The sequence below is a fragment of the Bacillus rossius genome, chromosome 3, assembly GCF_032445375.1.
Source record: "Bacillus rossius redtenbacheri isolate Brsri chromosome 3, Brsri_v3, whole genome shotgun sequence".
In the NCBI taxonomy this organism is placed as follows: domain Eukaryota; kingdom Metazoa; phylum Arthropoda; class Insecta; order Phasmatodea; family Bacillidae; genus Bacillus; species Bacillus rossius.
In genome coordinates this window covers 30,839,946-30,863,402 of record NC_086332.1, presented here as the reverse complement: position 1 = coordinate 30,863,402, position 23,457 = coordinate 30,839,946, and the positions used below count along the sequence as shown (strand labels likewise).

The window sequence follows — 23,457 nt, the reverse complement described above, 5'->3', positions numbered from 1 at the left end:
GGAATGCTTTTATATGAATTATCATTAAATAAGTAAATAGTAACAAACTTTCCATTGTCAGTAATTTTTATATATTTTTAATGTTTATCTGTAATTTACTCAACTTTCGCCGGGGCACGGAGTCGTAGAATACAGTAACGGTAATTGTGTTGGCGCGAAGGGCGCCATGTTGCCACCTGCGAGCGATGAGCTCAGCCAGTCCATCTTCATCACTGACCGAGAGCAGACGCGCCAGCACCCCGGGGACTTCACCTTTGTTCTGCACTGACCAAGTAATTCTGTCTCGTTAAGTATTTCTGAATCTCTTTCGCTCGTCATCCTCGGGGCAGCTCTCGGCCAGCGGGCTGTTTAATTAATTAATTGTCTCAGTCGAGTTTTTTCATCACCGTGTAATAAGTATACTTTGCAGCATGGCCACGTGTGTGGACCATGCCCTCACCTAAACCGATTCGTGCCTCAGGCTTTTTAACCGTGTAATGTGTAACGTGTAACGGGCGTGTAGAGAGACGTGTTAGTGAAATTAAATCTGGAGAATAAATATAAAGTGAGTACTTATTTAATCACGTGGTGAGTGAGTCTAGGAGTGTGGCGTGCCCGACGCCTAGAGCGGGCCAGGTCTGGGTAGCTAGGATAGAAAGGGCTGGTAACTCGTCCCCACTTGGGCTACGTCACGCCCTGAGTGAGAGACTCCGCCGGGTCCACGTGCCCTTCCACGTGGTGGCGCCCATAGTTAACATCTCGAAATCACCGGCAATGCGCGATCAGCCCTCAATATATTATAAAATTTAATTTTTAAAAAAGGAAAAAAAATATTTTGCATATTGTTTACCACAACAGAAGTTATTACTTATTAGTATTTCTTTTTTATCATTCACGGCTTAAGTATTGGAAAAAAAACTGACAAGCCTAACTACCTTGTATGGCAAATAACAATTACTAAACTTAAGTATTCCATTATTTTTATTTTTAATTTCATTGATTTTTGTACAGATAAATTTGTAGTATAACTAATCATTTATTGAATTGGTGTGTTGATGTGTCTGGTTAGGCACACAAGGTCTTGGAGCATGAGAGTGCGAAGGACGACTGACTCATGTATCACATACCTCGCAACCATTATGCCCTAGGCACCCAACTAACGTGCAGTCATTGTTTTGGTAACGTGCCTGTGTGGAACTTAAGCAATGACCGCCTAATTTAATGGTTGAATAAGAAATATTAATGCTCCCTGCATGAAACTATCATACTTACATGAAACCATAAAAAAAAATACCATAGAAGAGTTCGATGGCTTTTGAATTCGTTATCAGACAATCGTCGCTCTGCACGCTGTATAGTATAGCAGCTCAGCCCAGTGGCTAATTTGAGGTGGCCATCTGATTAGAAGTTTTTATATATGGGAGGTCTCCCACCCAGCTGAAGTTTTACTTAAAACAAAAATCATGAGGTCGCACGGTTAAGAGTGGTTTCGTCACATGCATAAGAACTGTCATTTTATCCGGTGTAAGTTTTAATAAGCTATAGCTCTTCAAAGGTACGATTAAAAGAATCTGCAACTACCACCTACCCAGTGGAGCTTGGTACAATGATTATCCCGGCAGCCCCAATGAAGAAGCTGGAATGTATTAAGGAACTTCTTCAACACTATTAAACTGTTACCCATCCCTGAATTAACCCCGATAAATTCTGCTGCTCTTGATGAAAGACCCTTCCAACAACCAAGGCCACCAAAAAAAAGTCACTACTTAGCTTCAACCCCCAAATTTAAATACAGTTGTTACAACATCATTGTGTAATTTAAAAGGTATATGTAGTGTACTTTAAATTTAAAAATTATTCAAACTACAAAGTCAATGATTACTAGTAAGAATAAATTCAACACAAATGAAGTTTTGTGTGACTGTAACTATTATTTATTTAAATTTTTTATTTGTTGTAATTCACACAAATATAACAAATGTATGGTACCTACCATTCTGTATTCTATCCATCCAATGTTTTTGCATGATGACTGCTTAGTAGACAAACACCAGAAATGTTACATCTTAAAACAATAACACTTATAAAATCACTTCAAAAAGCTGACAATAATTGATGTTTTCTGTTCTGGTCACCAGAGTATAGGTACTTACAACATATTATTTACTAAATTTACGTTATATTACAGTTTTGCACTCACAATCCAGTATTTCTTCCCACCTTTCCTATAGAAACAAATGTGCTACAAATTGTCAGGTAAGAAAGGTGTGTGATGTAATTTTAGTTTTAATATATAAAGACATACATTTTAATTTTTTCATTAAATATGTACAACTTCCTTTTAGTGGTATACTGCTTTCCTACATAGTACCTAAAAAAAATTGTCAATACAGGCAAAGTTATGTCCTGTCATCATGTCTCAACTACTGAAACAGTACATTTTTAATATAAAAATTTTAATTCCAAATATGATCTGATGTGCAGATCAGTTATAGCATCACTAACTCAATCCATTCTAGACGGCTACTTACACAGTGTTTATGAGATCGCGGTGCTGTCCTTCATTGGTTTTTTAGATGACAAAAGGACAGTGTAATATTAATTGCAATAATCTAAGATTTGGTTTAGCAAGGAAACATTAATATTGTAACAGGTACATGTGATCTGTATGAAAACATACAACATGCTAAGATATAAATACAAACTGATCAACATAAAAATCAATGAAAAAAAGAATAGTCATACATGGCTCCAGGCATACAAATTATGTGTGAGATGCATGCTAATTATCACTCTACCTTTCATATTCTACCATTGATTCAAAACTTTCTACTGCAATAACTAACATTAAATCAGTTGATACTGATTATTCAATAATACATAACATCATTTAATACAAAAATACCAAGGTAGCATTAAAGCATTATAGACTGTACAACTTAAATGTTATAGTGATACTTTAATTTTTAGTAAATTAATTTATGAAATTATGCTGGCTTGGATGAAATGGGAAGTATTTCTTACAGACTGAAAAAAATAAAGAACTTTGTTCTAGGAGTGCTGATCTCATAAACACCGGTCAGTAAGACTCACAGCATCAGTCACTACGTAGGTACTCTTATAAATTACACTGTTACACTAATTACAAGCAATGAAAAGTTTCAGAAGGTAAATAACAATCCACAATCACATATAATACTTCAAAAAGTTCACAGATCATCACTCATCAAATATGCTCACATAAAACTGTGACTAGACGAAGGTGACTTCTGTTAAAACTTTTCCTTAGCAATAGGTAGCAATACATGTTAGAAAAAATACAAAAAGCAATAAAAAATACAACATATTTATAATGGTTATAGAACAGAATATTCAGCAATAAAATGTCCCCTATGATCCTCTCTACACTGAACACCATTAAGTTATGAAAAAACACAAGCATGTGAAAAAATTTTCCTGTGGTATTAGAAGTATTACCGCTTCTACTTTGAAAATGCTCTTATTTATGTGAAACTTAATAACATGAAGGCTTAATACAAACAATTCTCAATTACCTCTGGTAAAAAAAAAATTAGGTTACTTTTGTTTTACATTGACATTTTCCAATTAATAAAGAAGAATGACTGACAATTCAATAGTAGAGGAGTGTAGCTTCCTGCTCAAAACACTATTTCTGCTTTTGTACCTCCATAATTTCCCTAGCCAGGCTTGACCTAGTCATAGTGTATCATGGAGATATTCGTTTAAATAATTAGCCTACCACCATTACACACTTCTTTCTTTTTTATGAAAAATATGTACTCGGCCTTTACAACCATATTCACATCCGTTTCTAGGTGATACCGTTGGTTGGAGATGTAATGTTACAACTCTGTAACTTCATCACTACGCAAATGTTCACTACTGCAGTGACTCGGTGGCGTCCGGTCAGTGGATCCTCCAGTTACTCCTATTTGTGCCCTACACTCCGGAAAAATATGCTAGGTGATGAAAGCGAGAAAGTGACATCATTGAGCAATTGGTAAGGGGCATTCTGTTAAAAAGACATTAAAATGTCATATCAAAGATCCTCTGGCCATATAAGTGAAGCTGAATAAAACCAGTTCCCACACTGAGAAGACCACCAGCGGCAAAACGATCACTTGCAGAGAGACTCCTGAGTTCTATAAGAAGTTGTTACTGTTATGCAGCTTCCTGAGATTCAGGGAAAGGTGAAGGAGAGAACCCAAACGCGGTGTTTCCTCTTATTATATCCTTTGATACTTTGACATACCCAGCAGTAGTGCCAGGAGCATACAACCATACAACACACACGTAAGGGCTACGTAACATACCTGGATGTCATGGAGCGGACACCACCACAAACACCCAAGGCATGCAGTAAGACACGCTTCTGTAAATCAGGCAAAAGGCTCCCAAACAAAACAAAACCCTCTTCCTTTCAATTATGCTAGTCAAACTGTGTATGAATTCAAAGGCGTCCAGAAATATTGTAGTATTAATGATGCAAGAATTCCCTGGTGCCCAATGTAAGCCAGATTCGGGTGTGACTATGTTAGTACCACTTAGTACCAGCCTAGGCATACTGCTAAATGGCGAGGTAACGTGAGGACTGTGGCACGGGAAGCCAGGAGAGAAACAAAAACGGGATAGCATGAATGGAATTAGAAAATCCACCAGCTTCGGACAATGATTGCAGGGTTTCGTCCATGCTAAAAACAGGAAAGAGCCTGCTATGGATTAGCTCAGAATTACCTTTGAGGAAGCCGACTAACTAACAGGGTCATAGGTTATTGCTGTTCCAACATCTCATTGGTTTCAAAACACTTTGAGCAGCCAAAGGACCAATATACCCCTCTTAAGCCACTTAAGCCATTCAAGTACACTACAAACTGCAACACCAATTTGAACATATGATCATGCACTGAAAAATGTCAACTTTATGATGTTGGATGATATTACCAAAAAGCAAATAAACATGACAATTTCTGATTTAAAAGATCTAATTTGCTGTATCAGACTTCTTTGATATGATACACAAATAAAAAACTATAAAAAAATTATAATACTATAAAAAAATTACGTTCATATTTTTTATAAAATAATTTCAAAACAAGTACGTAACTATTCTGACCTTTAATTAACTACTGGTAATAACTTTAATATATAAAACTAAATATGATACTTTGAGAAAACTGGAACCATAACCATTTAAAAGATTTACGCAATAACATATTTCAAACTAAAAAAAAACTCTAAATACGTAAACAAGCATAATAAATACTGGTGTGGCTGACAATGGCAGCTTGAATAGGTCAACTTGACCACATTTTCAAGGTATCAAATCTCCACAAGCCACAGATACAAAAATTCTAACATCTTGAGTATTGAAGTATTTCATATCACAGAGATATAGTCAGAGTTGGAAAGTAATAAGTAGTAATATGTTCACCTGCAACCAGATTTAGTACAGATGGCCACTCCATCCAACACAATAAAACTTGTAGGCATGGTATTTTATACGCCTTCCCACATATGCTTCCACCGGATACCTACCTCATAAATAGTTTTGTAACCTCTTATGCTTCACTTTGCTTAGCAAGAACTAAAACTTCAGTATGCTTTCTTAAAATCTCAGCAGAAAGATTAGTAGGTATGTACTGTTATTATTTTCCAACAGCAGTTGCAAAACAGTCTTATACACATTTTTAAAACTGGTTTACACTACCTATTGCTCCAGAATTCCATACCACAAGCTGCCACTAATGATTTATTTCATTAATGAACATAAAAATTTGTTTCTTAAGACTTTATAAATAAACATAGACTATTTAGTAATTGCTGTTTCAGATTTCTCCTCTACTGAAGGGTAACTGCTATTATTTGTTTCAGCATAAGGGTATTTTCACGCATGATCAGAATAAAATTAATAAGTCCTAATAATCACGTTATTAAAATATCTGCTATCAGACCCACTTGTCAGATAGGGTAATACAAACTTAAGAAAGTTCTTTCTCCTTGATAAACTGTAAGGAGAAATTTTTAGTAAAAGAATGCATATGTCTAAATGTCCACAAGTCAATAAATATGACAGTTTTCTTTTTCACCTTGAGTTGACAACATTACGTTTCGTTTCACTTTGACTATGATTACTGCAAAATAATTCCACAGCTAAGTGTCATGATAACTCATCAAAGGAACTGCATTTCGACCCAGCAACTCACGGTCGCTCGACTTACAACTTGGTCACTTTGCACAGTCTGTGTTCAGAGAGATTCTTCCCTGATAATTTATCACAACTTCTTGATTGAAAATGTCCACTGCTGAGTCTGTGACCTGGAGTCGCATCGCTCCACCGTGAGGCCCTTCGCGCGGAAGTCTCTGGAGTCGACGCACAGGCTGAGGCGGCTGTGCTTGATGAGGCCTCCGCTCTCAACCTGGTGCCATCTCTGCGTGCACGAGCAAACAACATTTAGAGCACAAATATCAAGGAACTGTTAGCGCCCACACTTGAAAAATCATGTTTGCACAGAATAATAACAATGTACCACAGTGTCGTATGTGTCAAAATAAAGCCTTCAATTAAACACAGTACATAAATAAGATATTATTTGGTTGAAATATTAAATAAACCATTAAACAGACCTAAAAGAATAAATACGAAGACAAAAAGGAAAGCTTCTCTTAAAGTAAAAAATATCCCTCTCATGATTTTGAATTCATAATTTTATGAGAATATGGTAATGGAACTAATAACTTTCTGCAGATATTACCTCGCCAGCCCTAAAAGACATCATGAATGTTTTCTTACAAACACAAACCCTTAAAAAGTATAAGATCCATGGGTTGGTCATTTATTAGAATACAGAAATGTGACATGATATTAACAAAAAATTAAATTATAAATATGTTTATCATTAAAAAAAACTGTAAATCTAAATAATAAATTATTTATGTATTTATTTATTCATTTATTTTCGTACACAAACTCAAGTCATTAAATTTGGTCTATTAAATACATATTTCATGAAACTACACATATTTCATGTGTTTCGTGGCATTTAGAAACCTAGCACATGCATGTAACATTATTCTGAAGGAGAAATAAAACTTTTATAAATTATTTTTTTAATAGTATCAGTTTCCATGAACATTAAGCTATATTTAGAACCACTTAGCATACAATAGGAAGCTGATAGGTGTAAACTTTGTGAACCACAAAGATTTGCCACTATCATCTCTGACTCAATCCTGTACTCTGAAAACTCCACGAGAAAACACCAAAATCAAAGCAACATAAACGAGGGTAACACAGGTTCTGCACTACAGCTAAAAAAATATATTTTTCAGAGCTTTGAATTCTTAGGTCACCTTAAAATATAAAACTTCATGTCCACAGCCAATCTAACACTTTAAGAACTGTTTCTAAATAAAAACTTATAAATTAAGGAATGAAACTTAAAGCCTGCTCATCATTTGCACCTGAAACAGGAGCCGACTGTCCTTCAGAGGAACCGATCAGGCTAGCCTGGAAAATGGCAAGGTGAGATGCGGGAGAGTGGATTTGTAGCAGAGAAAAGGGCAGAAAACAGGACTACCCAAAGAAAATCCTCATGCAACCAAAGTCTGCACCACATGACAGAATTCCTGATCAAAGAATCAAGTCTATCAAGATTCTGGATTAAGCCTTGGGCCCCTGCAGTTAGAGCTATGTGTGGGTTGTATAATTAAATACAGTATGTCCATAAAAGAATGCCCCAGTTTCAATGGTATACTATAACAGTTGAATTTAGTCTCTTTACAACAAATCATACATCATATTGAAGGTAAACTAACCTTATTTTTCTTACAAATGTTCAATATGTGTATCTTCAGTTATACAGCACACATTCAACCTAGAGAAATTCTTCAAAACTTTGGTTGGTTAACAAGTCCGGAGTAATGGAAGCGATAGCCTCTTCAATTCTAAGTCTCAACTCTGGCATATCATCAGATAGCGGCGGAACGTAGTCACAATCATTTATAAAGCCCAAAAGGAAAAAAAAATTGCATGGCGTTACCTATGTCAGGTGAATGTGGAGGCCAGCGAAAAAGAGCTCTGTCGTCTGAACCATTACGACCAATGAAACTGTCAAGGATTTCAACCACTCTTGTACAAATGAAACAGACATTGAACTAAAATTACAGATCCACTCTTAGCAAATCGCAGAACACAAAATGCTTTATGCTCAGGAGACGCCATTTTGCGAAGGTGGTGCTGCAAACGCGTAAACAACAAAGCAGTACTCGCCAATGCATTTATCTAAAACTGTATGAGTTACTCTTTAATTGTGACCTTGAACCAAAACTCTACAATACTTACAATTTATACTATTAAAATTTATAACTGGGACAATATTTTATGACGTAGTGTACTTTCTTTAGGTAAAGTAAAATGATTTTTTTTACTATGTACAGATAAATAAAAAAAAAACTGACAAGTTACACAAAAACGTGTAATGTGTAATTCACAGCATACCCACCTGGGCATCTGAGTTATCACATATCTTCATGACTAGAGGTGTGCCTTTCTTGTACTCAGTCAGAGTGAGACAGACGTCATGATGCTTGATGTGGCCGTCACTTGTTAGCGCCCACTCCTAAAAAAAATAAAAAAATCAACAATTTTATAGACATGTAACTAAGTAATTATAGTGAGAAACACAGTGTGAACATGTTAAAAGCAATGCACAAAATTTATAGATATCAACACTCCTAATAGTTTTCCTGTTTAAAGATGCGCTCCCGGTTGAAGCTGTTTCAGGTAGGCCTGTGTGAACCTTCAACTAAGTGAATTAATCGCAAATCTTTTTAATATTTGATTCGACTTAGCCATGACATTTGCTATTCGTTTTATATGAAGATTCAGTTGTGATGCAAAGTCTGATGTGAAGCTTCAAATTTGCTGCAAAACCTAAGATTTGCTTATGAAAATATGTAGCTTTTTTTTTGTTTGTATATGTTTTGCTTGAATAAATTTGGTTTGCTTTCATGAATGCTCATTATTAATATTATGCATTGTTGTTTTACAATTTTTATTGAATGATGTTACACAAAGGGCCCAATTGTTTAATCACTTAATCAGTTAAGCATTACAAACATTAAACAATTTTTTTTTTACTTTAATCCTGTATTTTATAAGCATAATACAGTTTCACTGAGAGTAATACTTCACATTTTGATTCGATGTTGCAAATATTTTAAAAATTCAATTTGATATTCGCTTCTTTTTCAAAAACCTAGTATTCGTACAGGCCTACTTTCTGGATTATAAGTTTTTGGAGGAAAGCTTTGGTGCAACGAAATTTACATGAAGGGACTACAAAAAACCCTAAATTTTTTCATACTCAAGGTAGCAAGAAAAAATGCTTCGATATAGAAAGTGTGAGATGTGGGAATGAAAAAATAATTGTGTGTACGTTCCAATAAAAAATTAAGTTTGTTTGATCAAGATAGAGATTATTATGGCTAGTATGTATTAGGTTACCAACCACAAACGTTAACCCACTTCTAAAAATTGGATCAATTTAAAGTTTGAATAAAAATATTATATATTTATGATTTGTTAGAAAAGTAGAAATTACAAGCATTTTTATTATTAATATTCCTGGTCATCATCACCAACATCATCATCAACACTGTTTCCAGCCAGTGGCCAGGTCAGCCAAGTAAAATGTCTTCATCTTCATCTGTCCTTCAACCATTCCTCATTCTTCACTTTATTCCAAAATGAGGTGAATGTCTGGCCGGAGTTATCCGCTACAGCGTACACCGTACAGCCAGCGATTCAACACCGGGTGACAGGCGGCAGAAATAACCTGACTCCCTACAGGATCCAACGGCCTCGGGCGGAGGAGACCCTGTAGGAGGGTGTTGAGCCCCCCCAGTGGAGTAAATGCTAATGGGAACTCAGCATGATGGGAGGGATAGCAGCTCCCACCATTACTGGCGCGAGGCTGAAGATGAATGAAATCGGCAAGGCTCACATTAAGCCAGTAGCAGGCATAGATGAGGAGTCTTGAATGGCTGTTACACAGCTTAGACCACAGGCTTACCTGGCAACCTATAGGTGGCAAATCCACCTGCTAGGTGAAGGACGCGACAGGCGTAGTAAGCCGACTACCGAATTATAAAACCTATTCGAGAAAATAAAGTGAGATGCCAGATGGATAAATATTCCTGGTGTCTTCATCACTATTATTGTGTAAGCATAATTAAAAATTCTGAAACCTCATTCTGACTACGATAGTCTGAACTGGTAACTCGTGAACCACATATACCTGATTGCCACCGGTGTTGTGGCACAAGTAAATGCCGATGGTGTTCTCAACAAGGTGTCCCATGGTGTCCATGCACATCTCTCCTTGCCGGATGGTGCCTGTTGAGTAAGGTACCAGACCAGGTACCTTCAACTGCGGGTAAACGTTCTCAAGGTACCACTTGAAAGGTTTGCAGTGGAGTCTATCCCGCAAGTCCATGCGATCCTGGATGCTGGTAATAACACAAACACATATTACTCTCAATGGCTTAATTTTATTTATTTATTGTGATTCAAGTGGAAAATCACAATGGAACAGTCCATTGGGAATTAATGGAAGTAACAATTACAATGCCAGAACACATTACACAATTATCGTAAAAAAAAACTGCATTTACTACCATTAGCTGGTATGGTAATTAGTTTTTAACGTGAACTAAATTGTTGTAGTGGCCACTCTTATGGCTTCTCATAAAAAGCGATCTAGGTTCGAATCCCCGCAGATCCAAACTATATAGTTTTTAAACCAGGATATATGGCTAACTCTTCCATAAGCCAGTGGGTTTCTTCTCGGAGTGTTCTTCGTCGAACCCACCAAAAACACCTTCTAACGCTCCTCCAATTTACCTCGATGTATTCCGTGCATTCCTCAGTCTGGCCACAACAATAAGTCTATACCTTAAGACGAGCAGCTGGCTCCACTGTCAGCCTCTTCCTATCCATGTCAGATATTTTAAATTACTCTGCAGATCAAATATTAAAAATTAAAACTCAGCATTGCTCACAAAACTCTTTAGTCAAAGATGTTATAAATTCAATGTAGCTGAATATTATTTGTGTTATAATATGGCCAATTATTTTTCACACTTAACTTTAAAGTTAAGGTATGAAGAAATATATAAAAATTCAAGATGGAGCAGACCAATTGATCTTATTCATTTCTTAGACATCTACAGAGACTCTTTTCATAATGTAACCTACTGCTCACACGTAATTGAACATTTTCGGGAGGCCTGCTTCCACCACATGCCAAACTAGCATTCTCACGATCCTAGTAACCTTTAGACATGACCTAGCAAAGAAAACTGTTATATTGCTGGAAAAATGACAAAATATTTACAAAGCTAAAAAATATTATTCTGATCCACAAAAAAAAATATAAAAAAATAAAACTCTGGAGTCGCTAATTTAGATAAACAGCTTTTTGTAAGACATTTAAGTTGAGGAAATACTTTTCATTATATACTGTCAACCAAACTGGATGTAAAACTAGAGTGTGAACCTTTGAACATGTTTTTCCACTCCTAATTTACCGGCAGAGACTTCTTTCAATGGTTGATTTACAATGTGTTGACATAAACCTGAATGAATTGAAGCAGGGAAGCGGAAACAGCCATCGCATTTATCAGTGGGTGTGGGGACAGAAACTGCATTCCCTCTCCCATCCCCTTCCTTTTCACACAAAAATTCATGGTAAAAAAATAGATAAGTAAAAAAAGTCATGTTCTCAAACACAGAGCACATAAAGTTAATTTTATGCTGCACAAAAAAATATTTTGCATGTTAGTCATCACTGAACATATTTGCAATTTTCTTTTAAAGCTAAACTAGCTGTCATGTGAATCAAAAATGTTACCTAAACAGTTCTAAATTTTGCTATGTTGTGCTCTAAGATGTTTGTAATGCAAATTACAAAAATCCTTTTAACAATATATTAACACTCGAGTTGATTCTCATGCGTGATACAAGCAAAGGGTCATGTCAGGCACATCAAAAACACATGCTTTACTAGTTTTAAAGTCTGATGTTTGAAATATGTTTGCTTGGAGGTAAGGTATCTGGGTCGAGGTGGGGAGGGGGAAGGGGGAGCGGTCCAACTCACTTGCCGAACGGGACGTTCCTGGCGAGCGGCACAGCCGCGTAGTAGTATTCCTTGTACTCATCCATCCACACCTCGGCGGCGCGGCGCGTGTTGCGCGCGAACACGTTCCCGCTGCCCCCGGGGAAGGTGTAGGGGTGTCGCTTGCGGAACACGTGCCCCACCCGGCTGCAGGGGATGATCTCCAGGCTGCCCCCGCACTGCCACACCCTGAACGAGATCTCTGCAACCACCCAGTCGCGGTCGCCGTGACAACCGGCGCTACCGGGAACACATAACATATGCTAGCTGCCAGCAGCAGATATAGGAGCTCCGAGGAGGAACAAGCAGGGGCGCAATAACTAAATTTCCAAAGAGGGGGGGGGGCCATATACTTTTTTATAAAGAATCATCGATCCCACCTATTGAAGCGGGGGGTCCGGGGGTCCTCCCCCGGGAAAATTTGTATTTTTAGGTGGAAAATGGTGCTATTTAAGCAGTTTTATTATCTAAAAATTGATTACACAGCACTTTCTTTGCCCCCGTTTGCCCCCACTTCAAGGTTTCAGAAGGGGGGGGGGGGCAAAATACCCTTGCCCCCCCCCCCCCCCTGTTGTTGCGCCCCTGGGAACAAGTGCTTGTATTTCCCAGAAACTGTCTTTTCATCCGGTGTGAGTTCAGACAGAAGGAAGAATGAAGTCATGTTTCAGCCCCTGTGCACATCTTTCACTTCATCTGCATTACTCTGGTACCCGCCAATTCAAGTCCATAACAACTGTCAAGCTCATCACAAAACAGGCCTGCCAACCTACTACATACCTATATTCACACACACACGCTACTTCAACAATACACAACACCCTCAAACCCCCTTTGACTCAACTATTTACTATAATACCATAAGTAGCCTTAGGTAAATAAACTAAATTGCTGAAGAAAACACACTGACTAGCTTGTGAAGTTACCAATATAGACAATAATGCTCTTTTAAGTGACACAGCTCAGCTATTTGTGTGAATATTGATCACTGATGTGGCAAGTAATGTATAAAAAGCTAATCTTTTAAAAGCACTCAACACTACCTATTTATGAACTTACTTACTTAAGAGGCCACTCCAGTGTTTCAGGGGCACTACGCAACCCGCGTTAACTTCATAAGATTCAATGCTATTTTCATTTTGCTTATAACTTATTAACTAATATAGATTTCGAAATGATGCTTGCTTTATATGTAAGACAACGATGCTCTTATCAAAGCCCCTTTCTTCAAAAACGTGCATAAATTATGGTTCAAACCTAGACAATACACTTACGCATATTAGTAAAGATTAGTATAAAACCATAATTTACGCACGTTTTTGAAGAAAGGGGCTTTGATAAGAGCATCGTTGTCTTACATATCAAGCAAGCATCATTTCAAAATCGATATTAGTTAATAAGTTATAAGCAAAATGAAAATAGCATTGAATCTTATGGGGTTAACGCGGGTTGCTTAGTACCCCTGAAACACTGGAGTGGCCTCTTAAGCTATATTTTTGAAAGTATACACAGAAGTGGCTAAAGGTAACAGCTACCTCCCCCCCCCCCAAATTTATGTTAATTACTAGCTGTGGCGCACATTGCTGCAGTAGGCCTTTAGAATTAGGTATGTGACCAGTAATGCCATTTATATACTTAGGTGCTGACTTCCAGTTATCCTCATTAGCAGATATATTACAAAGAAGATAGAAAAAAAACTTATTGCTATTAGAATTCTTAAAATTGAGAAATTATGAAAATGATGCTTACAATCAAATTTGATATGTGACAAATCAGTCCAATGACAAAAAAAGATATGTAGGTTTAGTCTCTCGAGTCATAGTGTTTCAGAGATTCCGTTCAACAAATTTTTCACGCTATTCTTATTTACAAAGTAACAAATAAAATAAATCTTCACTCACAAAGTGTACCTAAAAAATTACTGATATGAGGTAATTAATTCTTTTATATATCTTTTTCATATTTTTTTCAAGTACTTGGTTTTAGTTTTCTGTCTGGTTTGAATTCTAGGAAAAATATTTTTGATATAATATTTTATAACTTAGTAATTCTATTTCAGAAATACAGAATTTTCTGATAAAGTTTATTTTTGAAAACAAATCAAATTTTTTATGTACTGGCTCCAATTACAGTATGATTATGCATGTATGGTGTTTTAAAAATTTTAACTTTAACTGTAGCTGATTTATAGAATTTTCTTATTTTTAAAATTTTTTGGGGGGCTAAACAACAAGGTCATTACAAACGATAACACATAACTAGTACTCAGAATAGTGATATCGGGGAAAGAAATTTGCCATGGCCTAAAGTAAGAAACCATTCCAGCATTTCCCAGAAGCAATTTTGGAAAACAATGGAAAACCAATTATTGAATGGCAGGACCAGAATCATAACCCAGATAATCTATACTGAGAGTCTAGTGTCCTCCATTGCTTTATGTTGCTTCATGCTATGTGATACGTAAATGATTACATTAGATTAAACAATAAAAATCCTCAAAAACATTTATTCTTGAAAAAGAATTTCTGTGTGATAAAACAAAATAACTATTAAATATAATTTCTCTGAGGATTTCAACAAGCCAATCTATGAAAATCCATACACTTTTACTAAATATTTTAATGTTGAACTATTAATAAAACACATTCATATATTATTAAAAATAAGTTTTTGAAATACAAATATACATACAAGAAAGTACTTATTTTTATCAGTATCAATACAAAAGACACGTAGAATGGAAATATGTGGCAAAATACACAGTAAAATTGGCAGAACAGAAAAAAGCTACAAGATGAATGATTACTCACCAAGATTCTCTCCACCCCACACATCCATCATCATGTCATACTTGCCCAGCTTCTCAAAGTACGCTCTGTCGATAACGAACAAGCCTCCAGCAATCATCGGCGTTCTGCACACAAGATAAAAAAAATATATATGTTGACATTTAAAATCACTGTAGTCTGTGTCAATCAATCACTGCCATTGTAGAGGAAACATTTTTGTGATTTTATACTGTGTACATTTATATCCTCTTTTACTTTTCAGAAGGATGAACTATTAGTATGTTGAAAAAGAAAATTATGAGTAACATTACATGCGATGACATCCCTCATATGGTTTTAAAACTAATTGCATTCCATTTAAAGCAATACTCTTAAAAAAAGAAAAGCTAAAATTCCTTTTTAAAAAGGAACAGTATAGGAAGTTTTGCAATTACCAGTCAGTTGATTGTTTATAGCAGCTCAGTTTTAAGAAGAACTTTGCTTAGGATTGTTATCAAACTTGAAAAAAAAAGTCTTATTATTGTGGATATATATATATATATATATATATATATATATATATATATATATATATATATATATATATATATATATATATATATATATAAAAGTTGATTTGTCTGTCTATTCAAAACACTTATAAAGTTTTAAATGATTTAAAATGAGCATAGGCTTTTTAGTTTAAAAATATTTTATTGTTTCTATGGGAAATTAATTAATCATACAGATCATAAATAAACAGCATGAATTCTCTTATAGCTACTAGTTATGTTTACTAATTTATATAATACATGGGATTTGATCTCTGAGATACAATTTCCTTTTTGTCTTATTTCTTACAACTATTATAAAAAAAATTTTTTTCGTTCAATATTAATATTTTTCTACTTTAATTCCCAATATAATAAAGATTCTCACATACAAATTCTAGGATTGAAAATTTGAAAATCCTTGCAAACCATTTTCTTACAGTCATTAAGAAGTTAGAGAAGGAAACTTATTATCCAATTAAGTTTTGTTAAGGTAAATGTAAATACCATGAAGTTTTTATTTTGGAGAGGGGTATTTCTGACATTGTCCCCATCAGTTATGGTTTTAAAATCATGTAATTTGGAAATCTTTAAAAATACAATTTTATGCCAAATACTTTAGTAATTCTGTGTTAGCATGCGCAGTATTTGAAGTGTGACTGTAAAAGCTAAGAGTACCTCCCAATTCATAATTGACAGGAGTGAGTCAAAGGAAATATCTCCAGATATCCTCACTGCATGCTTCGCTCCTGGTTGTCACTGGGATAACTATCAGAAGTTGATTGAAAAATGTTAATTATAGATATTTAACTGGAATGAACTTTAGATACCCAAAATACAGAAAACTTGGTTTTCCAGAATTCTGGGAAAACTAAATATTTATTTATTTAATTACTCATCTTGTTTTTAAATGTGGTGAGGTTATGCTGACCAGCTAGTCTTACTCTTAACTATGGGAAAATATAAAAAAAAAAATTATTTTCTATCATGAACATAGAACTAAATCTACAGTAATATTATTAGTAAACAGTGAGAAAAAGAGAAAATTCAGAGAATAGCTAACAAAACAGTAACGTTTAACTAAAAATGTAGGTATCATAAATTAATAATAAAGCTACCAGTGCTTTAATGTTGGCCTAAAAAAATGCTGGTAAGATTTCTTACTGAAATACACTGAAAATTACATAACTCTCTCTCTCTCTCTCTCTCTCTCTATATATATATATATATATATATATATATATATATATATATATATATATATGAAACTATTCCCTCATGGGGTGAATGTATGGGGTGATTTACTATAAGGCAAGTGCAAAGAGCAACAAAGGGGTCCCTGAAGCTTTGTTGTGATGACGGGAGATCCTAGTCCTTCCACAGTTCCCTTACCATCGAGTTGACGCGCGTCATTGTGTCATGTAATTGCTAGATTAAAAAGGGGAAAAAAATTAGAATACTAGGGTTATTCGTCAAAGTAAGCCACATTTGGTCATTAAAAAAATAATCTACTGGGAAAACGTTTTAGTTTACTACACATCTACTTAATATTTTCACATAATTGCCATTCAGTTTCAAACACTTTTCGTAACGCTGCATCAAATTCTTTAACCCCCCCCCCCCCCCCCAAACAGAAGTTCACCGCCTGGGAATGGAACGGACGCCTCGGCCATAGGCATCGTAAACTTCGAATACACAATGCATGCAGCCTCAGTACAGGCGCTTAGTAAACAACTCAGGAAAACGTTTAATCAGTTTCTGTTCTCGAGTTGAAAAAAAAGTGATGGATATCGTTTTTCAGGATGAAAATGAATTCCTTTAGGTTGATTTAATGACACGTGTGTCAACAACAATAACAGCAAAAATTACAAAATTACGATTGTCAACTGGTTTAATTTCCAGGCAGCGAACTTCTGTGCAGAGGGGTCAAAGAAACTGGTGAAACATTGCGATCAGTTCTTGGAACTGAGTGGCGATTATGTGAAAATGTAAAGTAAAGCTGTTGTAAACTAAAACTGTCAATAAAAACCTATTTCTCAAGAGTTTATTTTTTTTTAAATGACCAAACAAAGCCTACTTTTCGAATAGCCTTCGTACAAGCTATAATCAAAACAAATTATATGATCTAAAATATACCTATTTCACCCTGGGCCTGGGTATAAGTGTGCACCACCCTGGGAAGGGCTGGCAGTGGCCTACTTCCATATTTAGTACAGTCATGGGTCATGACACTTGTCTCAATCAAAGTAGTATCAGTGGCCTGCCTATTCTTCTACCACTGCTGTTCCATCCAAGACTGTACACAGAATTTAATTTTACGTTGGGGGGGGGATACAGAACCACTTTGTCCGCTGTTTTACTTTGAAATCATTTTTATTTTGTAGGTGGGAATGCTAGATTTTTTTTTGACGTGACAACGTCTAATAATTCGATGAACGCCGGCTGCACACTCGAAAAAGTGTCCCATTACGCACATTGTCCCGTAACTCTGTGTCCCGTTACACTCATTGTACGCTTGCGCCGCATCTATCTCTCTTCCACTCGATTGGAACAACCATCGATTTGACTTTTTCGAGGCACATTAAACTTGAAACACTCCCATTCGTTTCCTACTTTTCCTATCATCGTCCTATCCTTAACAGAATAACACAGATTGGAAGAAGTTAAATAGCATACAAGAATAAAAGTTATAGTTAGAATAATCTCTTCGTTAAAGTGATAAACATATTTGAATTAATGAGTGCGAATAAAAGTAAATTTATCAATTAAATTGTAGATTTAATTTCACTCCTTCTTTGTATCCAAATCTACAAAATAGTGATAATTCAATAAAAATGATTCAATTTTATTCATAAAAGTATGCAATCATTTCATCGATGTTTTGTTATGACGTTGTCACGTTAAACTATCGTCCGTAAACCGACTTTACAGACAACCAATTTTTTTTTAAGCATTTCGGAAAAGATGAGGGGGAGTGGGGGGAGGGGGGAGGGGGGGGGGTTATCTCTCACTGCGCAAACAGTAGGTTCTGTCCAGGAGTGTTTGTGTGAGCAGTGAGCGAGCACGAGGTGTCGACGACCCCAGAGCTGACCTGATGGCCGCCGCGGGGTCCTTCTTGCGGCGCAGGCGCTCCTCGGGCGACAGGTACTCCCACTTGAACACCAGGTTCCAGTCGAAGCCGCCGCGCAGGTCCGCCGACGCGCCGATGTACTCGAACGTGTCCATGCTGATCACGTCGATCACGGGGCACACCACGCGCGTCTTGTCCTGCGCAGCGACAACCACCACCTCACGCACCCCGCCGGTCGGCTGGTCCCAACTTGCGCGTTCTTTTGTTCGTCCACGTGCAGCTTGGCTAACAAACTTTACAACAAATCTTATGTATTTCATCCACTTCGGGGCATACGTTTTATGAGTACCAATGAATGACAGAACACGCAATTTTCGTTAGTGAACATATTTGTCCGGACAAACAACACAGGCGCGGATGGCAGCGCGCAAATTGGAATTTCCCGCGCAACAGGGGCCACTCCAGCGGCTGACAGGACGCTGGGTCGCAGCATCCTGTGGACTTGCACATTTTCTACATTTTTTTTAGTGAGAACTTTTCCCTCAAAAAAATTTACTAATAAAAATGGGTCATTTTGATCTTTTATAGGGTCTATTTAAGTCGCTGACTCAGATGGTTGACTCCTCACACGATATTTTGGTACTTTTGGGAAGTTTTAAAGTCTTTTTAAGGGTTTTCTTATAGGGTGCCTGGCAAGGGAAGTCTTAAGCCACTTTGAGAATTTTCCAAGCCATTGACATTTTTGCGTAGTAAAACGGGAATTTTTTTTTTCCCTTTTCGGTGGCTGTTCAGACATATTGGGTGGTTGTTTGGACGATTTTCTCCCTTTGCTAATTATCGTATTGGATCCTCGATCCTGCACATGTGCTTGAACTCTCTATCTGCATCTACTCACATACCATGAAAAAAATTTGCAGATCCTAACAGGCCTCTATTAAAAGTAGTAAGCAACCGTTTAAAACCGAAATTACTGGGTGACGATTCGCTGAATAGCAGGGGTCTATAAGATAAATTGAATTTTGAGCTTTCTACGAGTACACTGTTATAAATTACACTAAATTACAGACGTTTCAACGAATAATGCTCCTCAAATAAACGAAGTATTCTCTGTAGATTATGATAAAGTGATATTCGTAGAAACCACACGGGATACCGCCTTCCGAATTATGTGTTCTGTTGTTAACATAGAAAACATGTACGTGAAAAGCAGAACAAAGTTTATTTTACTGCAAGCTAAAGTTTTTGAAAAGTTAAAATGTTACATGTTTAAAATGTTTTTTTGTTAATAATCCAAGTTAATCCTTGTGAATTCACTTCAAAGAATGTTAACTTCGTACCCACAATTTTTGAAGAAATCCGTAAATTAACAACAGTGTACAAAATCAAAGTTAACTAAGCAGGAGTAATTTTTATTGATTAAGTTTTAGAAGATTATAATGCAATGAATAATTAAATATTTGTTTTGTTTTTGTTTACTTCAGCCATCTTTCTTCAAACATGTTAAGCTTCTTTCAGTGTCCTCCGATTCCCGGAACTATCACATCCTTCATGCGGCAAATTATGGTGCACACCTTGCTAGCCTCTTTCTACCTCTTAGTTCTTTTCGTCTACTTTTCTTTCAGAAAATAGACCAATGTCTATTATTGTCATCACACACTCCTGCTCTCAACCACACATCCTGTTACTGTTTTCGTATCGAATAAACACTTTTATAGATTATTTACCGTTAAAAATATTAATAAAATACCAAACAGCGATGGAACGTGAAAACGAGAAGGATACATTTCAATGCAACGGACGTCATATTGACAATGGAAACAGTTAAAACCGTGCAAAGCGTATCATGAAATCAAGTTGGGTACTACGTTACTACGCCCGATGTTGAAAGCTCGCTCATGGCATTAAGAACTAAATAAAAATCTGGAGATAATGAAACCTCCCCACAATGTAATGTAATTACGCCGTCACCGAACATCAGCTATTCATTTCAAATGAGCACATTAAACAGGGACACACGATCGGAATAATTAAACTGATGCTGCCCATTTGATGAACTCTGCAGCAAAATAAATCAAGGTGTGTTTCAAAACACACGTACATGTTTACGTACGTATATGGGTTATGAACTTTACATGCCATCAACACGTGTACTATCACAAACACATACGATACACACGTGCATAAAATGTGATATTTTGATTTTATCTCTCACGCAAATATTTTTCTTATATGCATGTACGACATCAGTAAAAATACGCAGAATGTGTTGATATTGTAATAGCACGGTCTCCAGATTCAATATCAAGTTTAAAATTGGAATAAGAAACATAACGAAGGCAACAAACAAATAAAATATCTTTAAAAACAAATTGACTGTGTAATCAAGATGGCGACCATGTGATGATTCGTGTTCGTGTGTGGCACAAATATAGTGTTTCTATCCGGCAAATAGTATTAGGAAGTTGTGGATATTAACATTTTTTTGGTCCGAAAGTTACACACAAGGGTTTACAAATAACAGATTCGTCATCTAATAATCCCGGGCATGTTGACATGCCCCTTTTAGCTTACATTAACAGCGAAGTGACGACGGGAGCTGAAATATCAGCTGAAATGAGCTGTGTAACTGAACTTTGTGCAATTCTTTAACAAGGCATAGGATGAATTGTTTGAAATTTTTTTTTTTGAAATTTAGTTGAAAAGCGAATATGTCAAGACTCCAGTGGTTTTATAGACCAATGTATAAGAACATAGAATGAAAATGGGTGCCATTTACATGTTTATAAATTTTAACAACTTGGTTGGGGCCAATCTCTAGGAAGTCTATATATAATTATATAATTTCTCGACATTTATTCAATACAGCATGAACCACGGCGCCGTCGAGAAGAAGCAAGGGTGTAGGGGCAAATCATTTTGTCGGGCCCTCCTCGCCATTATTTAATGTACAACTATTAAAACTCCAAGATATAAAAAGAAATTCTAAAGACTCTATATTTACGGGCAGTAACTGTATAAACATGATATTCGTGTATCGAAAAACTCTAAGGTTACCAATGAATTCTATTATCAATAGACTTGTATTGTTCATCCTAATATTATAGTTAACTCGCGCATTAGACTGACGCCCGCCCCCCTTCGGTGTTTACTCTCTCTGCCCCCTCTCTCTGTATCCTCTGTGTCCTCTCTCTCTCTCTCTGGCCCGTCTGTGTACTCTCTCTCTCTCTCTGACCCGTCTGTATCCTCTCTCTTTGACCCGTCTGTATCCTCTCTCTTTGACCCGTCAGTATCCTCTCTCTCTCTCTCTGTCTCACTCTGTATCCACTCTTTCTGTCTACCTCTGAGTCCTCTCTCTCTGTCCCACTTGTGTCCTCTCTCTGACCCCTCTCTCTGTCTCCCTCTCTGCCCTCTCTCTCTGACCTTTCTCTCTGCCCTCTCTTTCTGACTTCCTTTCTGTCCTCTCTCTGTGACCCGTCTATGTCCTCCCTCTGTATCCTTTCTCTCTGACCTTCTGTGTCCTCTCCCTATTTCTGCCCTGGTCTGTGCCCTCGCTCTCTCTTCTCTGACCCGTCTGTGTCTCCTCTCTCAGCCCGCAGCCCTGGTTGAACCATGCCCCGGAACCAGCTCCAGTCCGGGCACGTGCGGCGACTGACCTCGGCGACCCGCTCCAGCAGCGGCTCCAGCCAGCCCGTGTTGCACTCGCAGTGGCTGTCCAGGAAGGTGAGCACCGGCGCCGTGGCGGCGTCCGCGCCTCGGACCCGCGACCTCATCAGGCCTGCCAACACCACACTCCGTCTCTGTGGCCAGCAGAGCACGAGCACTCCTCTGCGTGCCGGGCCGCCGAGGGCTGCCGAGGACTGTCGACGGATACTGGACATTGACTGAGGACTGCTGAGGGCTGCTGAGGGCTGCTGAGGACTGCTGAGGGCTGCTGAGGGCTGCTGAGGACTGCTGAGGACTGCTGAGGACTGCTGAGGACTGCTGAGGACTGCTGAGGACTGCTGAGGACTGCTGAGGACTGCTGAGGGCTGCTGAGGACTGTTGAGGACTGCTGAGGACTGCTGAGGACTGCTGAGGACTGCTGAGGACTGCTGAGGACTGCTGAGGACTGCTGAGGACTGCTGAGGACTGCTGAGGACTGCTGAGGACTGCTGAGGACTGTTGAGGACTGCTGAGGACTGCTGAGGACTGCTGAGGACTGCTGAGGACTGCTGAGGACTGCTGAGGACTGCTGAGGACTGTTGAGGACTGCTGAGGACTGCTGAGGACTGCTGAGGACTGCTGAGGACTGCTGAGGACTGCTGAGGACTGCTGAGGACTGCTGAGGACTGCTGAGGACTGCTGAGGACTGCTGAGGACTGCTGAGGACTGCTGAGGACTGCTGAGGACTGCTGAGGACTGCTGAGGACTGCTGAGGACTGCTGAGGACTGCTGAGGACTGCTGAGGACTGCTGAGGACTGCTGAGGACTGCTGAGGACTGCTGAGGACTGCTGAGGACTGCTGAGGACTGCTGAGGACTGCTGAGGACTGCTGAGGACTGCTGAGGACTGCTGAGGACTGCTGAGGACTGCTGAGGACTGTTGAGGACTGTTGAGGACTGCTGAGGACTGCTGAAGACTGCTGAACGACAATGGTAGTTGTGGCTTATTCGAGGAAAAAAACCCGAAAGTTGAATTTTTTTAAACAAAATCCTGTTCTTTTATTTTCACACAAACAATTGTTTTAAAAATTTTACTTGATTTTAAAATATTTAATTTGACCAAGGTTTTACTGTATTTAAGATATCGCTAACTTTACATAGCCAACCTTTAATTCCTAAAACATTAAAATTTACGCGCAGAAAAAACTATAAAATATCAAAATTAATGATATCAGTGAGTTAATACATTTTTTA

At 37.5% G+C, this 23,457-nt stretch overlaps 1 protein-coding gene across 1 annotated transcript in view; it reads right to left on the bottom strand.

The window, feature by feature from the left end:
• Nucleotides 1-614: 614 nt before the first annotated feature.
• LOC134530457 (polypeptide N-acetylgalactosaminyltransferase 2) overlaps nt 615-23,457 on the bottom strand; it is a 429,839-nt gene continuing 406,996 nt past the window's right edge. The window contains exons 6-12 of the mRNA XM_063365281.1: nt 22,216-22,337; nt 18,584-18,759; nt 14,984-15,087; nt 12,159-12,378; nt 10,299-10,509; nt 8,502-8,618; nt 615-6,428 (exon numbers count right to left, since the gene is read on the bottom strand). Coding sequence (XP_063221351.1) covers nt 6,273-6,428; nt 8,502-8,618; nt 10,299-10,509; nt 12,159-12,378; nt 14,984-15,087; nt 18,584-18,759; nt 22,216-22,337 — 1,106 coding nt within the window. The 3' untranslated portion in view covers nt 615-6,272. The remainder of the gene's footprint in view (nt 6,429-8,501; nt 8,619-10,298; nt 10,510-12,158; nt 12,379-14,983; nt 15,088-18,583; nt 18,760-22,215; nt 22,338-23,457) is intronic.